Consider the following 24,126-nt stretch of genomic DNA (forward strand, 5'->3'; position numbering starts at 1 on the left):
TTAAATTATTTCTACTTCTCTATTAGGAGGCTATCCGTTTTGTTTTGCAGTTAAAGAAATTCAGTTTTGTGCTTAAAGCAATTCACTGTAGTTTTTATTTCCTTCCTTTTTTGTTTGTTTTGGTTGTTGTGTTATTTTTCACATAACTGATATTCCTGACATGAATCTCCAGGGGGCATTTCTTTTTCTTTACTTCTTCTTTTCTTTAAAATTAATCCCCTGTGTTTCTAATGAGCAAAGTGATAAATCTGTGCCTTTTGTTAACGCAGAATTCGAAGCAAGAATTCTTTGTTACAAAATTTGGGTTCCTCTCATATGAGGGATTTCCCAATACGTCTTTTCATTTACAGCATTACATTTTCATTTAGAATTTTTATGGAGACATCTACCTTCATCTTCATATGTAAGAAAAGAAAACAGAAAATGAATCTTACCTGGCCAAAAAGAAGATTCTAATTATTTGTAATGTCTGAGTCCTGTCATGTTAATGACTGTCAGTAGAAGTGAAAGTCATTAACTGATGCATCAATTTCCAGAATGCATATCTGGTTTTAGAGTCCTTCTGCAGAAAAGCTTTGGAATTAACTTTCCTCTTAAATTATTGAATTTTTTATAATGTTATGAGGGAGAATATTCATCATTTATTTTTGACCCCTGATTTGACCATATTCTCATAGAGGGAAAATTATATGAATGTATCCTAGATATGGTAAGTCACTTAAAATTTGCAATAAATATCTAGATCATAAATGAAAGCATTCCCACAAGTAAAAGTCAGGTAATATCCACTGACTTTTGAACTGTCAATTACTTTTCTATTTTTCTGTACATGTAATAGTCAAAGCTTCATGATTAAATGCAACTGATATGAGAAGACTGATATATTTGAAATGAACAAAAAATAATAAGTGAAATAAGGTAAAGGAACACTGGGGAAGTACTGCATTGGGACAAAATAGTGGTATATATATATATATGAATATTTCAATCATAAAGAAAATGTCTAACTATCATTAGTCCTATATTTCACAAATTTTTAAGTGTTTTAATGAGCTAAGAATTTTTGAAGAACATTACATATAGACATTGGTATTAATTTTCTGGACGTTATAAGAAATTTTTCAATAATTTTTAGGCTATACATAGAAAGTACATTTAAGGTCAAGCTTATGTTCTATTTACAACATTGAAACAGAATTCACCTCATTTGGAAAAAATTAGCTAAATTTTAAATGATCTCTCAAGTTCAAAAAGGGAAAAGGAAAAAATTAAGTAGTGTTGTTATCATAACCTTAAGTAGTTATGTATCTTTAAGTAGTTAAGTAGCTATGAAATTTTAAGTAGTTAAGTATCATAAAATTAAGAAGTGTTAACTAGTTGTTGATATCATAGTATCATAACTGTTGCTTAAATGAAACCATCAGTTAGAGTGACCTAGGTTGATATACTTTTAACTATCATCTATCCTATTAAATTGGATCAATTTTTTAAACTTCTTTACATTTCTAACTACTTCTTTTTTCTGTCTGTAGCTTTTGTAAAAATCCTCTTATTTGCAATTCTGAAATTGTTTTGCTGTGTATTTCATAAGACTCAAGTCTGAAATGAGGAATCAGTCAAGAGAGATCGAGTTCGTTCTCCTAGGATTGACTGACAACCCACAATTGCAAATTGTGATTTTCATATTTTTCTTTCTAAACTATGTGTTGAGTGTGACGGGGAACTTATCCATCATCCTTCTTACCTTGCTGGATCCCCGCCTCAAGACTCCCATGTATTTTTTCCTCCGAAATTTCTCTTTCTTGGAAGCTTCGTTGACAACAGTCTGTATTCCCAGATTCCTGATAAGCATTGTGACTAAAAACAAAATAATTTCCTACAATAGCTGTGCATCTCAGTTATTCTTTTTCCTCTTATTAGAAATTACAGAATTTTACCTACTGGCTGCCATGTCTTTGGACCGTTATGTAGCAATCTGCAAACCCCTACATTACCCCATCATTATGAACAACAAAGTGTGTTACCAACTTCTATTCAGTTCATGGACAGTTGGCTTTCTGCTTTCGTTTCCACCAGTGGCCTCTGGACTGACACTGGACTTCTGTGCTTCCAGAGTAATTGATCATTTCATGTGTGACACTTCCCCTGTGCTGCAGCTTTCCTGCACTGACACTCATTTCCTGGAATTGCTTTCCTTTGTCTTATCTCTTGTAAATCTCCTGGTCACGTTGCTGTTACTGATTCTTTCTTACACATATATTATCAAGACCATTCTAAAGATCCCCTCTGCTCAGAAAAGAACAAAGGCTTTTTCTACTTGTTCTTCTCATATGATTGTAGTTTCCCTTACTTATGGTAGCTTTATCTTTAATTACTTAAAGCCAACAGCAAAGGAAAGGGTGACTCTATCCAAAGGTGTAAGTGTTATTTATACCTCGGTTGCCCCTTTATTAAACCCTTTCATTTACACTCTCAGAAACCAGCAAGTGAAACAAGCCTTCAAGGACATACTCCAAAAGATTTTCTCTTTTTTTAAAAAAATGAAAATTTAATTTTATAATGATGGAGAAAAAAGTAAATAAAAATATTGACTCATAAGTTTCCTTAATCTGTCCTTCAAGAAGTTCACCTCATAATATTTTTTTCAACTCACAATATTTTAACCAAACCCTTCAGCACAGAGCATCTTTTCCTTTCCACTTCTCTTTATGATCATAATTCCTTTCAGTGCTACAAGATGAGTCATCTATTAGGTTATCAACAAAAATGTGAAAATTTTTGGACTCTACAAAACATGGTACTGACCCCCTCAAAAAATGATTTTAAATAGATATTCATCATAAGAATTTTATAGAATTATACAGACATCAATAAAACAACATGCACTACCACTGGGACTCTAGGAAGTTCTTCAAATGTCGTTCAAATGTTTTCAACAAGGCAAGAAAAAAAGGCAGGCTTCAAGTCATAAAAACCTGATATATTCTAAAATGTAGGAGGATGTTATTTGGTAGGTCTATTGAGCTGAAAATCTGGAGTGAGTAAGAATCACATACATGGTTGGCTTATTAAAAAACAAGTCAAAGCTCTCATTCTTAAAATGTCTTTTCAATTTACCTGGAGTCCAGTATAGAAACATGGATGGCAGGTGATTCTAATGCAGGTGGTACCTATGAGAGTTTTCTTTTTTAATATAAAAACCTATATGAGCAGGGTTTTACCTTATAACAATTGCTAGGTTAGATGTACTGAGAATAGGTTTTTGGATGTTGGAATCTGGGAGATTAATTAGAGGGCTAATATTTTAAACTAAAGGAGTTATTTGGGAGTTGAAATGCAATAGTGTCAATGAATTTGAAGCTCCAGGAAGTGGTTCCAGAGATATTTAGGAAAACAAAGAGCAATGGTTGGACATTTGGTTATATGGGATCATTGAAATAATATTAAAATAATTATTTGTGACTCCCTTCGCCTTCCCTTCTGCCCACTTCTGCACATATTCACTCATACTTTTAATGCTTTTAAAGAAGAGAGTGTTACTGGTATACTGTCAGATACAATAAATAAATAAATAAATAAATAAATAAATAAATAAATAAATAAATAATAAATATGGATCTCCAAAGAAATCCATGAAATATAATGAGTTCCATATTGCATATAATATGCCATCAGAGAAATATGAGTGACGAAATCATTAAGGTATTTTATGCTATAATCCTATCCATGTAGCCCTGAGAAGAAAACAATTTCAGCTCAGGTTTGTGTTCTGATTTATTTTACTATTTTAAGTCAACACTGTGTTTTTTTTTTTTTAAGATTTTATTTATTTATTTGAGAGAGAGGGAGTGAGAGTGCAGCAGAAGGAGAGGGAGAAGAAGATTCCCTGCTGAGCAGGGAGACAGATGCAGGGTCCTGGGATCATGACCTGAGTTTTATCAGCTAAGCCTTCCAGAGACCCCTTAAGTCAAAACTGTTAACCATGTCCTTTTCCAAGGCAATTACAAGGGAATAAGTTCAATTATTGTATTCAAGGCCCTCAAAACTTTCCAATAAGCACTTGAAAAATTACTTGACCCTTTTTAGATTTGGCTTGTTAGAATTTTTCTCATTCTTTGCATTGTCATTTCACTTTCCTGATAGTGTCCTTTGGTCACAAGACTTTTGATTTTATTGAAGTCAAATTTTTCTATTTTTTAAAGAATTTTCTTTGCATGTGCTTCTGGTGGCATATTTAGAACACCATTGCTTAATACAACGTTGCAAAGATGCATACCTGCTGTTTATTCTAAGAACTTTATAGTTTTATATCTTACATTTAGGTCTTTGGTTTCTATTGAGTTAATGTTTGTGTATTATTTGCTGTAGAGATTAAAGTCAACTTTTGCATAAAAATAGTTATCACAATATGATTTGTTGAAAGACTGTTTTTTCCCCATTGAATAATCATGGAATCCTTGTTAAAAATCAATTGATGATAAATGTACAGGTCTCTTATGGGACTCTCGGTTCTATTCTTTTGAGCTGTTGCTCCATTCATGTGCCAGTATCACACTGTCTTTCTTGATCACTGTATCTTTATATTAAGTTTTGAAATTGGAAAGTATGGCTGTTTCAACTTTGTTCCTCTTTTTCAATGTTGTTTTGGCTATTCAGGATCCCTTGCAATTACATATGAATTTTAGGATCACATTGTTCATTTATGCGAAAAAAGCAGTTGAAAATTTAATAAGGATTATATTGAATCTGTGGATCAGTTTGGGAACTATTACCATCTTAATAAACAATGTCAAGTCTACTATCAAATAACATGAAATGTCTTCTTATTTATTTAGGATTTCTTTATTTTTTTAAGTTCTGTTATTTTCTTGGATAGAATATTGTACCTCCATGGTTAAATTTACATAAAATAACTCCTAGAACTGAACAATAAAAAAGATCAACCAAAAAAGTATAGGCAAAGGGACCGATAGAAGATATGCAAACAGGAAAAAGCACATGAAAAGATGCTCAAGAACAGTAGTATTTAGGAAAATGTAAGTCCAAACCACAGTGACATACCACGTTACAGCCACAGGGACAGTTAAGTATGTGTATGTGCATGTGTGTGTGTCTGCCTGTGTGAGTACAGTTACATAGATCACAAAAAATAGTAAGTGCTGTTGTACAGATAACAAGTCATGATGTACAGAATTTGGAACCCTCATACGCTGTTGGTGGGAACGTAAAATGTGCAGCCACTCGGAAAAGTTTGGCAGCTCATCAAGATGGTAAATATAGAGTTACCATATAACCCAGACATTCTACTTCTAGGAATTGACAACATATGTTCACACAAAAACTTCAACACACATTTTCATAGACACACCATGCATAAGAGTCAAAAAGTAGAAACATCCCAATTAAACTTCTAGTGATGAATGGATCAACAAAATGTGGTACCCATATATTTTATTCATTTTCATTTTAATGTGCTTTGCTTGGTTGCACTATGCATAACTGTGTTCCTATAAGTTGAAGGGTTGTGACAATCCTACATCAAGCAAGTCTATTGGTGCCATATTTCCAATAGCATTTGCTCATCTCTGTATCACATTGTGGTAATTCTCGCAATATTTCAAGCTTTTTCATCATTATTATACTTGTTATGGTGATCTGTGATTGTGATCTTTGATGTTACAATTGTAATTGTTTTGGGACACCATAAGCACTGCCCATATAAGACAGCAGCTATAATCAGCAAATGCTGTGTGTGTTCTGACTGCTCCCCTGACCAGCTGTTCCCCCTTCTCTCTCCTTCTCTCCTGGCCTATTTCTTGACACACGCCAATATTGAAATTGGACTAAATAATGACCCGATAGGACCTGTAAGTGTACCAGGGAAAGGAAGAATCACACATTTTGCACTTTAAATAAAAAACTAGAAATGATTAAGCTTAATGAGGAAGGCATATAAAAAGCCAGATAGGCCAAAACCTGGTTCTTTTGTACCAGTTAGCCAAGTTGTGAATACAAAGAAAGAGTTTTGGGGCACACTGGGTGCTTAGTAGGCTAAGTATCCAACTCTTGGTTTCTGATCAGGTCATGATCTTGTGGTTGTGGGATTGAGCCCTGTGTCTGCCTCTCAGCTCAGTGTGGAGCCTGCTTCAGATTCGCTCTCCATCTCTCCCTCCTGCCCTCTCTCTCTCTCAAACAAATAAATAAATAATCTTTAGAAACAGAAAAAACAAAATGAAGAAAAAGCCTCGGAGGAAATTAAATGTGGTATTCCAGTGAACGTGCGAGTGGTAAGGAAGGGAAGCAGGCTTCTTGCCGACAGGGAGAAGGTTTATTCTACTGGATAGAAGATCAAATGAGCCACGATATTCCATTAAACCAAAGCCTAAACCAGAGCAAGGCCCTAATTCTCTTCCATTCAATGAAGCCTAAGAGAGGTGAGGAAGCTACAGGAAAAGTCAGAAGCAAGCAGAGGTTTGTTCATGAGGCTTAAGGAAAGCAGCCAACTCCATAACACAAAAGTACAGGTGAAGCAGCAAGGACTGATGGAGTAGCTGAAGTGAATTATCCAGAGAATGTGGACAAGATAATGAATGCAGGTGGCTACACTAAACAACAGATTTTCAGTGTAGATGAAGAAGACTTATAGTGGAAAAAGATGCCATCTTGGACTTTTATAGCTGGAGAAGAGTAGCCAATGCCTGGCTTCAAAGTTTCAAAGGCTAGGCTGACTTTCCTGTTAAGGCTAAGGCAGCTAGTGACTCTGAATTGGAGCCAATGCTCATTGCCCATTCTGAAAGACCTAGGCCTCCTAAGAATTATGCTAAATCTGCTCTGCTGGGGCTCCGTAAATGGAATAACAGAGCCTGGATGACAGCACCTCCGTTTACAACATGGTTTATAAATATTTTAAGCTCACTGTTGAGATTACTGCTCAGTAACAGGTTCTTTTCAAAATACTGTTGTTCATTGACAATGACCTGACCATTCAAGAACTCTGATGGAGATGTACAACACGATTAATGTTGTTTTTATGACTGCTAACACCACCATTCTGCAGCCCACGGATTAAGGGGTAATTCTGACTTTCAAGACATAATTTAGGAAATACAATTCATAAGACTAGAGATGCCATGGATACTGATTCCTCTGATGGATCTGGGGAAAATAAATAGAAAATTTTCTGGAAAGGGTTTACCATTCTAGATGCCATTAAGGACATTTTTTGATTTGTAAGAAGGGGTCAAAAAGTATCAACATGAATAGGAGTTTGGAAGAAGTTGAATGCAACATATAACATTTATAAATATTATCCATTTTTGTTTTGTGTAGAAATAATTGAACCCCAGACTTTGGTCAAATTCACTTATATTATACCAATGATAGTGACTCTTGAAAGAAATTCAAGGTATGATTTATTTAAAGCTGTCTTTGGGGATCTTTCCATATTTTAAGCCATTTATAAATTAAGAATTCCTGATACATTCTAGTTGTGTCAGTGTAAACAAATGTATTACGTATACCTTACATAAAAGCAAATGCAATCATTTTAATCCAACAAATTTGGACAACAATTGACAAAGCATATATAGAATATCTGCATCATACTTAGTAATCTCCTTGGCCTCTTCAGAGCCATTCCCTCTCGTCTCCATGCCTGCTATTGGATTCAGATATACACAGATGTCTCTTGGCCACATAAATTACTTTTGCTTTTTTTGGAATTTCTTATAAAAGGAATCACAAATTGTGAATGTTGAAGTCTGGTTTCTCTTGTTCAGACATATTTTAGAGATTTACCCATTTTATTGTGTACATCCTTAAGTTCTTTCTTTTTTGCTAATGCAATTTAGTCAAATCTAAATTTAGCATATTTGATTTAGCAGATGTAGAATCTCTGGCATCCTTTCATCTCAGCCAGCTTTCCCTCCTCAGTTCCCACATGTTGGCGTTCTTATTCTCTGAGAAATCTTTCCACAAGACTGAATCATTTGCTTTGGTCAGTGTAATAATCAAGTACACACCATATTCTGAAATGCCAGTCCCTAAAAGCCTGTATCCTCCCATAATGTCCTTCTGAAATAAGTGTCTGCCAAAGGAAAATTAATTGGGGGCAGGGAGGTCATTCCCCTATGCCTCGGTGACTCTACTGCTCCATTCCCATTCTCCATGGGAGTTGGGATTACAGAATTACAGGAATTGTCTTTCAAGGAAAGTAAGAAGGATACATGAAGAGGAACACTATTCCCCATTTTGTTGCTCTTTGGGCATCTCATCCTAACTGCTAATTAACATCTTCCACTCTCCTTTTTGATGGAGCATGTTGCAAGACTCAACCTACTTTTCTCCTTTGTGCTAGTAGCTCACTTGATCTTTTGGGGTTTATACCCACAAAGAGTTGCTGTGGAATAGTACACTGTCTTACTGCCTGTCTTTGCTAACCTCTCATGAATCAGCATATTTGGTTTAAGGCTATACTGCCACTTATATATGGAATCACAAAATGTTGTAATTATAAGAAATCATAAATTTGCAAATTCTTACAGCATGGATCCTATATTGGTCAGGGTTCAGGTGAAAGTAGGATTTCTGTAAGCACTCTGGAAAGAAAGGAGATAATGGAGGAATTATAGCTTTTAAAAATAATGAAAGAGATAGCTATGGAAGGAAAAGTTTGAATACCAGAGAGAATGTTGAGGAAACTAACACCAAAGATCTCATGTTGAAGCCTTGTGAGAATGCTTCAAGAAAGCTTAATGGAAAATCATAGCAACTCTCAGTTATTTCTGAGAAAGCATCTACCAATAGTCTTAGTAATAAAGTTGGTAGTTTTCAAATACTTTTGAAAATCCACCGTGAATCTAGCTTTCATTCACCAGCCTGGCTACAAACTGGAGAACAATGTCCTCTGCTTCCCTTCTGACTTCCAAATTTTGCACCAAGTCCTCTCACTGACAAGTCCTAAATTAGAAAAATAAAGGGAGGGGAACTCTCAGAAATAGCATCCCAGTTTCTCCACAGCACTGAGAACAACTGAGAAAGTATTATGTGATGTTGAGTTGGCAACAGACAGTTCAATGCAGATACTTTGAAAATAACCAAAGACGAGTCTCAGAAATAGCAAATTAGTGCTTTTTTCACTGGCTGTGCCCAAAGTGTAGTATCAGTATTGGGGGGCAACTTAGAAGAGATGAGATGCAGGGCCCCAGGGTGGCTCAGTCAGTTAAGTATCCAACTCTTGGTTTTAGCTCAGGTTATGATCCAATGCTTCCTGGGATTGATCCCCATGGGATCTGCCCTTAGTGGGGAGACCGCTCCAAGATTCTCCCCCTCTGCCCCTCCCCCCACCTATGCTCTTTCTTCCTCTTCCTTTCTAAATTAAATAAATAAATCTTCAAAAAGAAAAAAAAAAAAGAAGAGAAGAGATTCATTTTGCACCCTCTTGAGTTCAATTTACCCCCACTATGTAGGATACTATGTCCAGATCCTGACATTATGAATGCTTAAATGCATGTAATCCACTCATGTTATTTCCAATACCTTTGGCAACATGGTTGAAAATTACATTTTACAAAGTAGAATAGATGAGCTTCTCTTGAAAGAAAGAAGAAGAAAAGTGAAAAAAGTAGGATAATAAATTGTAATATTAATAAAGTAGTGTAATTCCCCATGAGGCTAGCAGAGCTCTAAATATTAAGCTCTAGAATGTCCCAAGGAGAATAAGACCACTGCAACAAGGTCTTGTAAAATAAATTATTTTTACTCAGGGAATACCAGATCCTAAAAGGAGAACAGTTCATTTATTCATTAATCAATCAATCAATTCTTTTTATTTGTATTTATTTATTTTTTGCTTTTTAAACTCTTTATTTAAATTCCAGTTAGTTAATTTACAGTGCAATATATTAGTTTCATGTGTACAACACACAGACTCAAAACTTCCATACAACACATGGTGCTTATCACACAACAAGTGCACTCTTTAATCCCCATCACAAAGTTTCACCCATCCACAACCCACCTGCCCTCTGGTAACCATTAGTTTGTTCTCTGTAGTTGAGAGTCTGTTTCTTGATTTGCCCGCTCTCTCTTTTTCCCCCTTGCTTGTTTGTTTTGTTTCTTAGATTCCACCTGTGAGTGAGATCATATGGTGTTTGTCTTTCTCTGACTGACTTTTTTCACTTAACATTGTATTCTCTCTGTAATTTGTCTGTTGTAGCTAATGCTGCTATAAACATCGAGGTGCATGTGTCCCTTTGAATTAGTATTTTTGCCTTCTTTGGTAAATACTTAGTACTGCAGTTGCTGGATCACAGGGTAGCTCTATTTTTAAATTTTGAGGAATCTCCATACTGTTTCCAGAGTGGCTGCACCACTCTGCATTCCCCATAAAAGTGCAAGAGGGATCCCTTTCTCCACATCCTTGTGAACACCTGTTATTTCTTTTATTATTGATTTTAGCCATTCTGACAGGTATGAAGTGATATCTCATTGTAGTTTCAACTTGCATTTCCTTAATGATGACTGACATTGAACTTCTTTTCATTTGTCTGTTAGCCATCTGGATGTCTTCTTTGGAAAAGTGTCTATTCAGTTTTTTTAATTAATTTATTTTTATTTTTATTTATTTATTTTTTAAAAGATTTTATTTATTTATTAGACAGAGAGAGACAGCTAGCGAGAGAGGGAACACAAGCAGGGGGAGTGGGAGAGGGAGAAGCAGGCTCATAGCGGAGGAGCCTGATGTGGGGCTCCATCCCAGAATGCCGGGATCACGCCCTGAGCCGAAGGCAGACGCTTAACTGCTGTGCCGCCCAGGCGCCCCTATTTTTATTTATTTTTTAATAATAATTTTTTAAATTATATTATGTTAGTCACCATACAGTACATCCCTAGTTTTTGATGTAAAGTTCCATGATTCATGACTTGCGTATAACACCCAGTGCACCATGCAATACATGCCCTCCTTAATACCCATCACCAGCCTATCCCATTCCCCCCCACCCCGAAGCCCTCAGTTTGTTTCCCAGAGTCCATAGTCTCTCATGGTTCATTCCCCCTTCTGTTTACCCCCCCTTCATTCTTCCCTTCCTTCTCCTATCGATCTTCCTACTTTTTATGTTCCATAAATGAGTGAAACCATGTGATAATTGTCTTTCTCTGCTTGACTTATTTCACTTAGCATTATCTCCTCCAGTCACGTCCATGTTGCAGCAAATGTTGAGAATTGATGTCTTCTGTCCATATTTTATTGGATTACTCACTTTCAGGAGGTTGAGTTTTATACATTTTTTATATATTTTGTATACTAACCCTCTATCAGATATGATATTTGCAAATATCTTCTTCCATTCAATAGATTGCCTTTAAGTTTTTTTTTTGACTGTTTCCTCTGTTGTGCAGAAGCTTTTTATTTTGGTGTAGTCCCAATACTTTATTTTTTCTTTTGTTTCCCTTGCCTCAGTAGATATATCTATAAAAAAGTTTCTATTGCCAAGTCAAAGAGCTTACTGCCTGTGCTAGCTTCTAGAACATTTATGGTTTCAGGTCTCACATTTAGGTCTTTAATCCATTTTGAATTTATTCTTGTGTGTTGTGTGAGAAAGTGGTCCAGTTTCATTGTTTTCATGTTGCTGTCCAACATAATTTGTTGAAGAGAATATCTTTTTCCTATTGGATATTCTTTCCTGCTTTGTCAAAGATTAGTTTGGCAATATATTTGTGGGTTCATTTCTGGGTTTTCTATTCTGTCCCATTGATCTGTGTGTCTATTTTTGTGCCAGTACCATACTTTTTTGTTCACTACCACTTGGTAATGGAACTTGAAGCCGAATTGTGATGCTTCAAGCCTTGCTTTTCTTTTCCAGGGTTGCTTTGGCTGTTCAGAGTCTCTTGTGGCTTCATACAAATTTTAGGATTGTTTGTTATACCTCTGTGAATGTTGTTGGTATTCCGATAAGGATTGCTTTAAATATGTAGATTGCTTTTGGTAGTATGGACATATTAACAATATTTGCTCTTCCAATCCATGAGTATAGAATGTTTTCCATTTGTTTTTTCATTTCTGTTATCAGTGTTTTATAATTTTCAGAAAATAGTTCTTTCATCTCTTTGGTTAGTTTTATTCCCAGGAGCCTTATAATTTTTGGAGCAATTATAACTGGGACTGATCCCTTGATCTCTCTTTCTGCTGCTTCATTATTGATATATAGAAATGCAACAGAATTTTGGACATTGATTTTTTTTTTTTTTTTTGATCTGAGACTTTACTGAATTTGTGTTATCAGTTCTAGGAAGTTTTTGGTGGAGTCTTTCACGTTTTCTACATAGAGTATCATGTAATCTGCGAATAGACAAGAAACTTTTACTTCTTCCTTTCAGATTTCAATTCCTTTTATTTCTCTTTGTTGTCTGATTCCTGTGGCCAGGACTTCCAGTACTCTGTTAAATAACAGTGGTGAGAGTGGACATCCTTTCTTGTTCCTGACTGTACAGGAAAAACTCTCAATCCGCCCCCCCCTTAGGATGATATTAGCTGTTGGTTTTTCATAAATGGCCTTTATTAAGTTGAAGTATGTTCCCTCTAAACCTCATTTGTTGAATTCAAGCTGAAGCTTAAATATCCACATTTGTAACATGAAACTTACTCTAGCAAGGATGACACTCATTAACAAGTAAAATACAATTACTACTATGAAGATGTAACACAGGGAATTACATAAGTTTGAGAAAACCAAGGAATCAAGAAGGCTTCATTAAAGAGTAAAACTTAACTAACATTAACAAAAACAAATGAATAAACAAACAGACAAAAAGCAGAAATAGACCATAAATCCAGACAACAAACATGTGGTTGCCAGAGGGGAGGGGGGTACAAAATGGCAGAAGAGGAGTGAGAGGTACAGGCTTCCAGTTATTGAATAAATGAGTCACAGGAATATGACCTATGGTGTAAGGAATATAGTCGCTGCTGTTGTAATAGCATTCTAAGGTACCAGATCATAGCTACACTTGTGGTGAACATAGCATAATGTATAAACTTGTCAATTCATTATGCTTTCCACCTGAAACTAATATAACAATGTAAATAATGTGACTAATAGTTATATGTCAGTTATACTCAATACAAAACAAACAAATAAATTAGTATTGATGAATGATTAGAAGTGAATTAGGATGCCAAAGAAACCACTTCCAGTAGGGAAAAGAACATATGTGAGAGTGAATGACTTTCATTCATGATTTCACTTAATCTTTACAATATCCTATGAGTTAAGAGTACTAGCGCTCTCATTTCATGAGTAGAGAAATTGATAGAAAGGTTGAATAGATTTTGTGAGTTGAATAAATTTTGCAACTTTACAAAGTTATTGGGTCTCTTTAACCTCAAAATCTAGGGACTGTGATTGGGTCTTTATGGTAATTCATTGTGTGAATTGTGGCTTCATTTTTGTCTCTCTGTTTATAAAATGTGGAAATGGTTTCTAACATCTGTGATGGCTAGGATGCAATGGAAAGTGTTTATCTTTGTTGTAGGAAGGAAATTTTGAAGTATCTATCAAAATGTGATGCTCATATATATATTTTATTCTAGTAGTTGCATGTATGCAAATGGATGCATAAAAATGGACTTAGCGTTTTAGGTAATGATGTGACATTGGTAGCAAGCTAATTCCCTGAATCTTAACAAATAATGAAATTATTAAATTATTCGAAGTTAAAAGGATGAGTCCCAGCTGTATAAGTTGACAAGGAATGATACCTATTACATATTGTTAACTGAAAAAAGAAAAAGAAAAATTGCCAAATATTTCTGTTGTAAAATTGCATTATTGTATTTAAAAAATTCGCTCTCCGAGTGTGTGAATTTGACTGTGTTTGTGAATGAAATTTCTGATAGAATATACTATAAATATTTAATGCTGGCTAATCTGGAGATTTGAGGGCAAATGGAGGATCAGTTAGAAACATAAGGGCCATTCCATCTGTCATTCCGTACCACTGTGCTGCGGTTAACGTGGAGCATGAAGTCAGCCCTAATGCCTGGCTTGCTAAAATGTAGCAAAGAGGCAGGCAAAGGCGGGGAAGTCCTCCAAGAAGGGTGTAGGCCTTTGGAATGCCCAGGCCTGCATGACCACTCTGCCTTTGGAATGCCGCGGGGAGTTGCCTTGGATACTTTCTCAGCGCAAACAATCGCCCTGTGATTTAAGAGGTAGGCATTGTCCCTTAGGCTATGTTTAGCAGAACTCGTAGAGCACGCCCAAATTAGCATGTCGCATCTCTCCCATAAACAGATCCTCCCAGTTTCAGTAAGACCCCGTGTCAACATCATGTGCGTGAGGAACAATGATAAAGGATTTGTGATTATCCTGAGGGACCAATAAAAGCGGGAACAAGGAAGAGCAAAGGGTCCTCGCCTCTGAGCGTTGACCCTGTTGCCTTGTCCTCTCTTTCACGAGGAAGTTTGGAGTCATCTTTCATCCGTCAGTACAGGGATTGCTGGCCATTCCCAGCACCACTGATTTTGATAATTGATTTTCTGACACTTATTTCTCATGGCATAAAGTCTATATAACTTAACACTAAAAAATTAAAAACTGGGTTTCAAATACCCTTCTGATTTTTTAAAATATTACAATTATTTCTTGATTCATTAATTCTTCTTTGTGCTGATAGGGATGTATACATGAATAAAACCCGAGTGCTACTCTCAATGAAGGGTTGGAGCTCATCTCTGTATTAAATGTACCCTAAAGGAATTGAGAATAAATTATCTCCTGAGTGAAGACTGAAATTTAGTTAAAACACTCTCAGGGTTACAATAGCAGCTTTTTAAAGTTTAGGTTAGAACAATGTTTATGTTTATATGGAAATATAAAAGAGATAAAGAAAAATTCCTTTACTTAAAGGAGAGGCTGTAGAAAACTTGTATGTAATCAAGCCTGCATTTTCTCTGTGTGAGCGGATTTTACCTAAGAGGGAAGAGTAACTCCTGACAAAAAGCCTCCAAAAGTAGCTTACGGAGGCATTGCCTCTCACATTTTAAGTAAATTAAGAAAATCTGGGATTATATTTCTGTCTGAAATTATTAGACATATCAGAAAGTAAGTATGTTCTGTATGTGTCAATAAATATATTTTTATCTTTCTCACATGCAAAATGTTATTTTTTGGTTTTGTTTTTAACATTTTATTTATTTATTTGTCAAAGAGAGAGAGAGCACAAGCAGGGGTGATGAGGGAATGAAGGCAACTGAGGACAAAGCAGAAACTGACACCCTGCCACCCCCCTCATGTATTCAACATTCCTAGGCACTCCTGGCTGCCCTAAAACTAAAGAAAGGAAAAAAACAAATGGTTAACTGACAGAGATCACAATCCTTCAAGACCTGAGTCTGTCAGTTGACACCTGTCCTAGTGATTTACAAGGAAGAAGCTTTCTTAACAATAGCCTAACTTCCAGAGACCCATAATTCAGTTTCCTGGAGCCCTAACACTACCATCCCCTCCATAAAATTGAGGGAGGCTGAGGCAGAAGGAAATGTAAATAAAATGGATTTCATTTAAACCTGAAGGCCATTGACAAGGACAAGTGGTAGGAGGAAAGTAACATTCTCCTGGGATCTCCCAACTGTCTTACTATTAACACCTTCTACAGGGATCAACAACGTTAACTTGACAATAGCAAGGCCTCCGGTGTCCTGCGAGTCTTCTTTAACATATGAAAGTGCTTTCTCAGCCTCCCCTTTTCCTCACCTCCCCCAACCATGGTGTATAATCAGCTGCCCCTCACAACGCAGGGCAGCAGCACTTTCTGCCCAGAGGTCCTGTCCCCGTGCTTTAATAAACCACCAATTTTGTACCAAAGGCGTTTCAAGAATTCTTTCTTGGTCATCGGCTTAGGACGCCACCCCACTGAACCTCACTATATTCCACGACCTCATCAGGGGGAGTAGCAGGCAGAGGGAGAAGCAGGCTCCCTGATGAGCAAGGAGCACAATGCAGGACTTGATACCAGGACCCTGGGATCATGACTTGAGCAGAAGGCAGACAATGACTGAGGCACCCAGTCGTCCCAAAAGGTTATTTTGTGGAATACATTGCAAGGATCCCCAAATTACCACTTTAACATATTTACTATTTCTATGCTTTGTTGAAGCTAGATCCTAATATTGTAATGAAAGAAAACTTATAAATGTACAAAAATAAAATTAAATACATTGAAAGGATAAAATGTAATTGTAAAAATAAAAATACAAAAAAAAAAAAAGAAGAAGAAGAAGCATTATAAACAGACGGGTGAACAGAGCAGGGCTATACAATATACCATGAGTGTACTTTAGTTTGGTAGAAGAAACTGCATCCCAAAATTGTAAGGAAAAAATATAAATATACATAAATAAATGCAATGAAAGGATAGAATTTACGTGTAAAAATGAAAATTAAAACTATTTTTTAAAAAAGTTGATAACATAAGAAATTGGTTGAACAGGAAAATACTAAAATTGAAAGACTAAAGAATCATGGGGAAAAAAACCATGAATTCTATATACTGTTCTCCCTAGCACTGTAGATTTGCAACTCCCTATGATCTGTAAACTTGGCCTTAGTCAGATATTTTTGCTGATTTTCTGGGGAAGGGTCTGCTGCACTGATTCTCCAGTGTCTTTGCTCCCTTGAGGGGGGTGTGCTGCACCACTTTTGCCAGGGCACCAGGTTAAGTAATCTGCTCTGATTGCTCCTGTAGGCTTCTGTTCCCTGAGGGCTTTCCCTGCCTCTTCAGGGGATGAGAATGAAAATTGCAGCCTCCCAGTCTCCAGTCCGGGAGTCAAAAGCAAGAGTCCCCACTCCTCAGTGCACGCTCAGGGAAAAGCAGTCAATCACTCTTGTCTCCCTGGTCTTCATCCACACTCCAGGCTCACCCACTGTGCAAATGCATTTCTATCTCAGGCACATAACCCCATTTCAAGTCTCCAAACCCTGGAAAAACCTGGTTCAATGGCCTGAGACCTTAGTGAGCAATCCCTATAAAAAACAAATAGAATTTTTCATAAGAACAAATAATCCTAAAATATGTATGGAACCAAAGAAGACCCCAAATAACGAAAGCAATCCTGAGAAAGAACAACTAAACTGGAGATATCCCAATCTCAGATTTCAAGTTATACTACAAATGTATAGTTATCAAAACTGTATGATTCTTGCACAAAGATAGACACATAGATCAATAGAACAGATTACAGAACCAAGAAAAACCTATGATCATACTGTCAATTAATCTATGAAAAGGAGATAAGAAAATACAATGGGAAAGAACACTATTTTCAATAAACAGTGCTACTGAAAATCATTTCTCTTGTGACTATTTCCCCATTTTACGACTCTCGTGCTCGGATACATGGCTTTTAGAGATGATTGGCTTTTACTTTGCGTTTGTTACTCTGCTCTTCACTTTGGCCTTGGTGATTCTTTCCTACCTGTGCATCCTTAGCACCATTCTGAAAACCCCGTCTGCTGGTCAGAGGAAAAAGGCTTTCTCCACGTGTTCCTCTCACTTGATTGTCATTTCCATCTCTTATGGGAGCTGTATATTCATGTACGTCAAGCCTTCAGCAAATGAAAGAGCATCACTGACCAAAGGAGTAGCTATTCTCAACACCTCAATTGCCCCCATGCTGAACCCTTTTATTTATACCCTGAGGAACCAGCAAGTAAAACAAGCTTTCAAAAACTTGCTTCATAAAGTACTGTTTTCTAGAAACAAATGAAAGTATGTATGAACACGAATGGATGTCATGGTGAAGACCCAACAAAGGACAAATAAAATTTCAACGTCTAGAGTGTCTTCCAATAGCCATCTCCCAGGTACTTGCAATGGTGTGTTCATTTCCTTAAGGTTTCTTTTAAACCAAAAAGTAACTTGTTGCATCTTTCTTTCAAACCCTCTTTGGGTTCCATTTCCTCATTGGTTTACAGTACCAAATAGAACATTAGTGGCTATAAACAAAAATCATTTTCCTGATTGTTCCAAATAATAAAAATACTTATTTTTACTGTAAAGACTTGAGTAAACATTCTTTTCATGGATTTATTCTTAAATCTTATGTTCTGTTACTAATATCACATTTTCTTTCTTTTTCTTACATTTCATTTTAAAGCTATAAAAAATATGAAATAAACTACCTAACAACCATATTTTGTGCACACCAGCTGCATATCTGCCCAGTTCTTCACATTCAGTTGTGTGTTTATTTTACAGCTTATAAATTATTTAAAAGTCACACAACTTTTTCTTTCTGGTTATGCTTAGGGCACGTGTTATGTCTTTTTTCTGTACTTCCCTTGTTTAACTATATTGTTATTATTTTTTAAAGATTTTAATTATTTATTTGAGAGAGAGAGAGAGCATGAGCAGGGGGAAGGGGAGGGTCAGACAGAGAGGGACAAGCAGACTCCCGGCTGAGTGGGGAGCCTGATACAGGGCTCAATTCCAGGACTCTAAGATCATCACCTGAGCTAAAGTCAGACACTTAACCAACTGAGCCACAAGACACCCCATATCTGTATTATTTGTGTAAATATGTAAGAGATGAAGATATAGGCAGTCACCATTACACCTATGCCACATGAGTGTTGGATAGGAATTTCATAAATAATAATATCTCTTCTATAGAGCATAATTATTCTGTGCCATATGCTCAACCATGTATGTCCTAAATAATATTGTTCTTAATCTTCACAGCTATATGGCAACATAGACTAATTATCTCTGTTCCAGGTGTGCAAAGTGATGCTTGGAAAGGCTGAGTAATTTGCCTGAGGTCTTGAGGTATAACAGCCAATATGATAACCTAGTTTTGAAAAACAAAACAAGGAGACAAAAAGTTGTGTTTATTTCATGCATATTTAAATCTGTGGGATCCTGAAAATATCTATAACCTTTACTTAGGACCTGTACAATTTTATTGGTGTTTTACACTCACATTATATCATTTGGGCATGATTATATTATTATAGTCTAGTCAGGGAAGGTACTAATTCCTAATATTATACTTGACATTTAAAGTAGAATTTTAATCAAATGAAACAAGAAACTCTTCAACTGCCACTGCTGGTGAGCAATAGAGTGGGACGGAAAAAATGTTTACAGTATAAGCAATATTATACTACTAAACATTCTTATGGAAGGCAGATTAAAAATATGGAGTAAAGAATGGAACCATATGATCATTGTCTTTCTCTGATTGACTTATTTCACATAGCAAAATACCCTCTAGTTCCATCCATGTCAATACAAATGGTAGGTAGTCATGCTTTTTGATGGCTCTTAACTCTGGGAAACAAACAGTCTTGTGGAAGGGGGGTGGATGGGAGGATGGGATAACTGGGTGATGGACACTAAGGAGGGCATGTGATGGGATGAGCCCTGGGTGTTATATGCAACTAATGAATCATTGAACATTACATCAATAACTAATGATGTATTACATGTTGGCTAATTGAATTTAAATTAAAAAAAGGATGGACTTGGTACTATGTAGCAGATAATTGGTTTTTAAAAAATGGCATGGGGTAGATATGCATTCAGTAGAGATATGCATTAGGAACTAGGTGTTTGGTTGTTAATCTCTGAAAAATAATGTTCAGGGAAGCAAACTTCACCTACAGTGGTTGTTTGCTTGTCTTTTTTTTTGTTTCCTGTCTCATTGGACACTGTCCCCCAAGCTTCCTTTTCAAATTCAAAACTAATCTGTACGATGTTTTATATTCCTTAGTGTTTTGTGTGCAGTCCTGCTCTGGCAGTTTTGAGTCACTGCATTATTCCCAGTGAGCCAGCAGCAGAGAGAACACATCAAACAATAAGTAGCTTATGCTACATAAAATCTGTGTAGAAACCATACCAGACAGTTTTAAAACACTTTCTGATATTTTTTTCTTCTTCATATATTTGTTCCTTTCTCACTCTGTACTCAAAGAAACATATTCCCTCTAGGTAAAATGGAAAATTTAAGACAAAAACATTAACAGTAGAAAGCAAAACGGTTCACTGAGAGGAAATGTGTCCAGGACGGCGGAGTTTCCCTGGATACAATGTCAACTGCTAATATTTTTTTATGTTCCAGCCATTCTGTGTGTTAGTGAGTCTGTATGAAAATCAGAGGTAAGTCAGACATATGGAAGGCAACGGAGTCCTCCAAACTGTATCATTGCTTCAGAACTTATCAGCTCAACTTTTAATTAGATTAAATAGGGCTATTGGAGTTCTATTATGCAACTAGATATAGATTTCTGTATGTTTTGTCTTATTACATCAGTTTATTCATTCTCTATTAAATGAAAAGCAGGAAATTACCATCTCTGTGCCTGTGTTTCTAATTGAATATAGGCTAGGTAGTACTTTCTTTAAGAGAATAGACTTTAATTTTAGGTAGTCCCTGATTATATTGAACTCGTAATAGCTATATGAATATATCTAAGGTACAATACCAAACGACCCTAGTTCTTCATTTGGAAATGAAGATAAAGTTCCATAGGTGTGTCATAAAGGCTAAATGAGATAGAATGTATAAATCCTTAGTATGTCATTGGAATAAATAATGACTTTCCTTAATCACAGTTACTATGAATATTCTCCCAAAGTTGGAAATCAATTCCAACTAAAAGAAGATAAATAAACCAGCTCTTCTTAAAGCATATTTAGTGCCACATGCTTTATACAGCACATTCATTTATATTATTTCAATTAATTTCCAAATTTCATGTCCATGTGTACACAGAAGTTAAAGAAATTAAGTACTATCCAAAGTCACAAATCCATTAAGCGGCCCATTTGTATTTTTAACCCATGTTTCTTTAACAGCAGAGCCCATATACTTTCTGCAACAGCAATTTACTGTAGAGTGTCATATGTAAGAAATTAATAGTTTTGATACCATGATCTTATTATGAATTTATGTACTTTTCATTTTTTCTTTGATTATTGATGACTAAATAAAGAACTGAAAGTTTGAGGGTAGGAGTTGGTATTTGCCGTAAACTGCTACAGATACAATCCTTCCACCAACTCAATGGGTTCTCCACAGAAGTCTTTTTCATTCAGGCCAAGAGACACTCTTGAACAGAAAACCTGTGTCATGGCCCAAAGCCCAGAAGGATTTAACAGTGCCCAAGGAAATTTAGAGTAATTATGAAGCCACACTAGATGTTTCCCACAACATTGAATTAAAAAGCTTTCATTTCCCCTAATAGATTAGTCTAAACCCTAAACAACTACTTACACACCCAAAGTAGAAAGAAACAGAGTGATGTGATTAATAAAGCACATTAGTTGGAAGATACGATTTGCGAAGTCCCTCCCATGATCTCTAATGAGATTTAACTGAAGAAGAGTGAATTTATTAAACATAGAAATAGTTGAAACAATTAGACTCTCAAAGTTATTGCATTACTAAGGGAGATGTCCATCCAGTGTGACTAAGACATTAACAACAACAACAAAAACAACAACAAGAGCAACAACAAAAACGAAGTGAACCAAAAATAAATGGAGTCAGTTTAAGGCTCTTATCTCAGTCTCTGAAAGGAACACCGTTTTGGTCCTTAGAGCGCAACAGGCCCTTTTATATAGAGTCCTTTTCTCAATTTGGGCACCAAAGAAGTCATCAGTATCTAGTTTATCTAAGGGTCACTGTTAATACTAACTTGATGGTAACAGTTTTAAAAGGGCATGACATAGTGGTATTCTCAGAATGAAACCTTGAAGGTACTTTGTGACCATCTTACTTAACCAATATGGAGTATTATTGTTACTTTCATTTTGAACAGCTCAAAGAGTATGTCTCAGGGGTTCTCAGAAGGGGTTCTTGATTTTGATGAAATGGGTGGACGATAATTTAAGTTTAACCTAAATCATGTTCTTCTAGGGGAAAGATGGATCTGCATTCAGAAATAACAAGATGAGCTAAATGCTTAGAGATATCCTTCATACTCTGCTTGAGTACATCCTTGGGATGGCTTCAGGCTTGAGGAATCATATGCACCTTGTAAAACATTGAGGTTTTTTCTCCGCAAAACTGGTGAGTGAATGGATGAATGAATGAATGAATGAATAACAACCATCAGGCTTACATGATGTTGGTAAATGAACACAGTCCACTGATTTTCATTAACATTTTTACACAAATAGTGTAGTATACCTCCCCCAAGTCTGTGATATTGGATCGTCTTTATGTGACAGTTTCTTTAAGTATGTTCTCTGGTCCTACAAAACTGACCTATCAGTACTCAGTTTCAGTGATGTTCATATGAACCCTTCCTATCTATTAATACCTTCCTTCATAGCTCTTCATACATTCCCTCAAAGGTTTAATCAGTAGTCAAAATATGTAAGTCAGTCATGGTATTATTTTTCAGATAAGTCTTAAAATTGATAGGAAATGTAAGAGGAAGAAAAAATATGCAAAATATTGAAATACAGCACATTGGCACATTAATACCTATGGAAGAGTAATAATATAGGTTTTTTAACCTGGATCTACAATGCCAATAAAATAGTGCAGAAATTTTAATCTTGACATTTAAATCAAATATTGCCTATTTATTGAAAATGTATTTTGAGGCTTCCAGGTGTTATGAAAAAGTGAAATGAGTCTTCAATGAAAAGGAAACCCTGATGAAGGCAGAGTGATGCTGCTGAGCAGAATAATCTTAGTTAAAAGAGTGAATTCTAAAGAAATTTAATGAAAGTAATTTTAATATAATGGTTTATGAAGTTTTGTTGAATTACATATCAAAAAAATTAGGCTTCTTTTATATGTCCTGTGTCACAATTTACTCAATATGGGGAATTTAGGCCCAGTGAATAGATACATTTTGAAAAGTAGGTAAACTAAGAAAACACATCTTGTAAAACAAAGATTCAACCTACGTACTATTCAGTCAGGAATTGGGAATACAATAGAGAACTCCACTGGATGGGTGTTTGTGATACAAGAACAAACTCAACATAAGTTAATTATTAATTAATAGACAAGTGTTTATTATAAGCCTCCTAGGATTCTTCCAGGCACTGGACTGTGTTGCAAAGGTTTGAAGGTCGGACTCTGTCCTAACTTTCAGACATTCACGCATAGTGGAGGAGATCACAGGAGATTTCAGCACAGATGTGTAGTGGGCTGGGAAGAATCAGTCGAACACTTTACGGGACTCACACAAAGGGCATTAAACCTAGTGTTGTGGGAACAAGAAGGTGCTTTGGTGTATCACTGAAATCTGCTACCCACAAGGCTACTTGCATACAGATTTTCTATTTAAGGCACGTTTCACAATCATTGTCAGAAAGGTCACTCTTACTACGGAGGAGCAGAGAAACACAGTGGATATTGGTAGCCTTTGGTAGTGATGTTGAAGTGCTACAAATATCCAACAGGCCTCAAATGTGGTGACCTTATCTTAGCTGAATGAGAGCAGAGAACTGTTGAGGGACAGAGGGTGTGACGGAGGGCAGGAAGCAGATACACCATGGTGGGGAGAGGTCACCACGTCAAAGTGGAAAATCAAAGCTAAGATTCACTTGCCCAGAGCCTCCTAGATACTATACAACCAGATGATCCCACCTCACTTTTTTGTTATTGTTATTGTTCCTACGTGATTTTCTTGCTGTTACTTTATTCATTACTACTAATTTTAGACAAAGCTTTTAATACAGGACACCATGTTAATCCCAAAGGTTTTCACCAAGGGATTTCTCCATTGAGCAATCCTTACATAGCTTTTATAAAATGCTAAGCATTTTTCTAAATGTTTCACATATTAGTTCATTTAATACTCACAATAACTTTATAAGAAAGTCCTGTACACAGAGGAATAAACTCTTTATGTAAGAAATACAGACAGATTACATGGTTTCACACCTAGTGAGTAGCTTGGATTCAATCTAGACTTCCTCACTCTTCCTTATGGAAATAACTATGGTAATATCATTTAATATATTTTTTTAAAAGAGAAATTAAAGCTTACTACTTCAAAACCACATACAAATAAAGAAATTAAACTATTTACCTGAATTTTCTTGGGGAAAGTTTACCTAACTCTTTAACTGAGGGGAATTCTTCAATAATCATAGTAACAA

At 35.9% G+C, this 24,126-nt stretch overlaps 1 protein-coding gene across 1 annotated transcript; it reads left to right on the plus strand.

Moving 5' to 3' along the window:
* The first annotated feature begins 1,604 nt into the window (after positions 1–1,604).
* On the plus strand, positions 1,605–17,764 carry LOC123778892 (olfactory receptor 6C6-like). The gene is made up of 2 exons (XM_045776547.2): positions 1,605–2,306; positions 17,528–17,764. Exons 1-2 carry the CDS (start codon positions 1,605–1,607, stop codon positions 17,762–17,764), a joined length of 939 nt encoding a protein of 312 aa, XP_045632503.2.
* Positions 17,765–24,126: the final 6,362 nt, after the last annotated feature.

The sequence above is a fragment of the Ursus americanus genome, chromosome 25 (genome assembly GCF_024610735.1).
Source record: "Ursus americanus isolate L20-20 chromosome 25, mUrsAme1.1.p, whole genome shotgun sequence".
Lineage (NCBI taxonomy): Eukaryota > Metazoa > Chordata > Mammalia > Carnivora > Ursidae > Ursus > Ursus americanus.

What these genes read in the sequence shown, in the direction of transcription:
- LOC123778892 (XM_045776547.2), top strand. Translation starts at nt 1,605, where the DNA reads ATGAGGAATCAGTCAAGAGAGATCGAGTTCGTTCTCCTAGGATTGACT. An exon ending in CTGCTCAGAAAAGAACAAAG is followed by an intron (nt 2,307 to 17,527) that starts GCTTTTTCTACT and finishes CAGAGGAAAAAG; the next exon opens with GCTTTCTCCACGTGTTCCTC.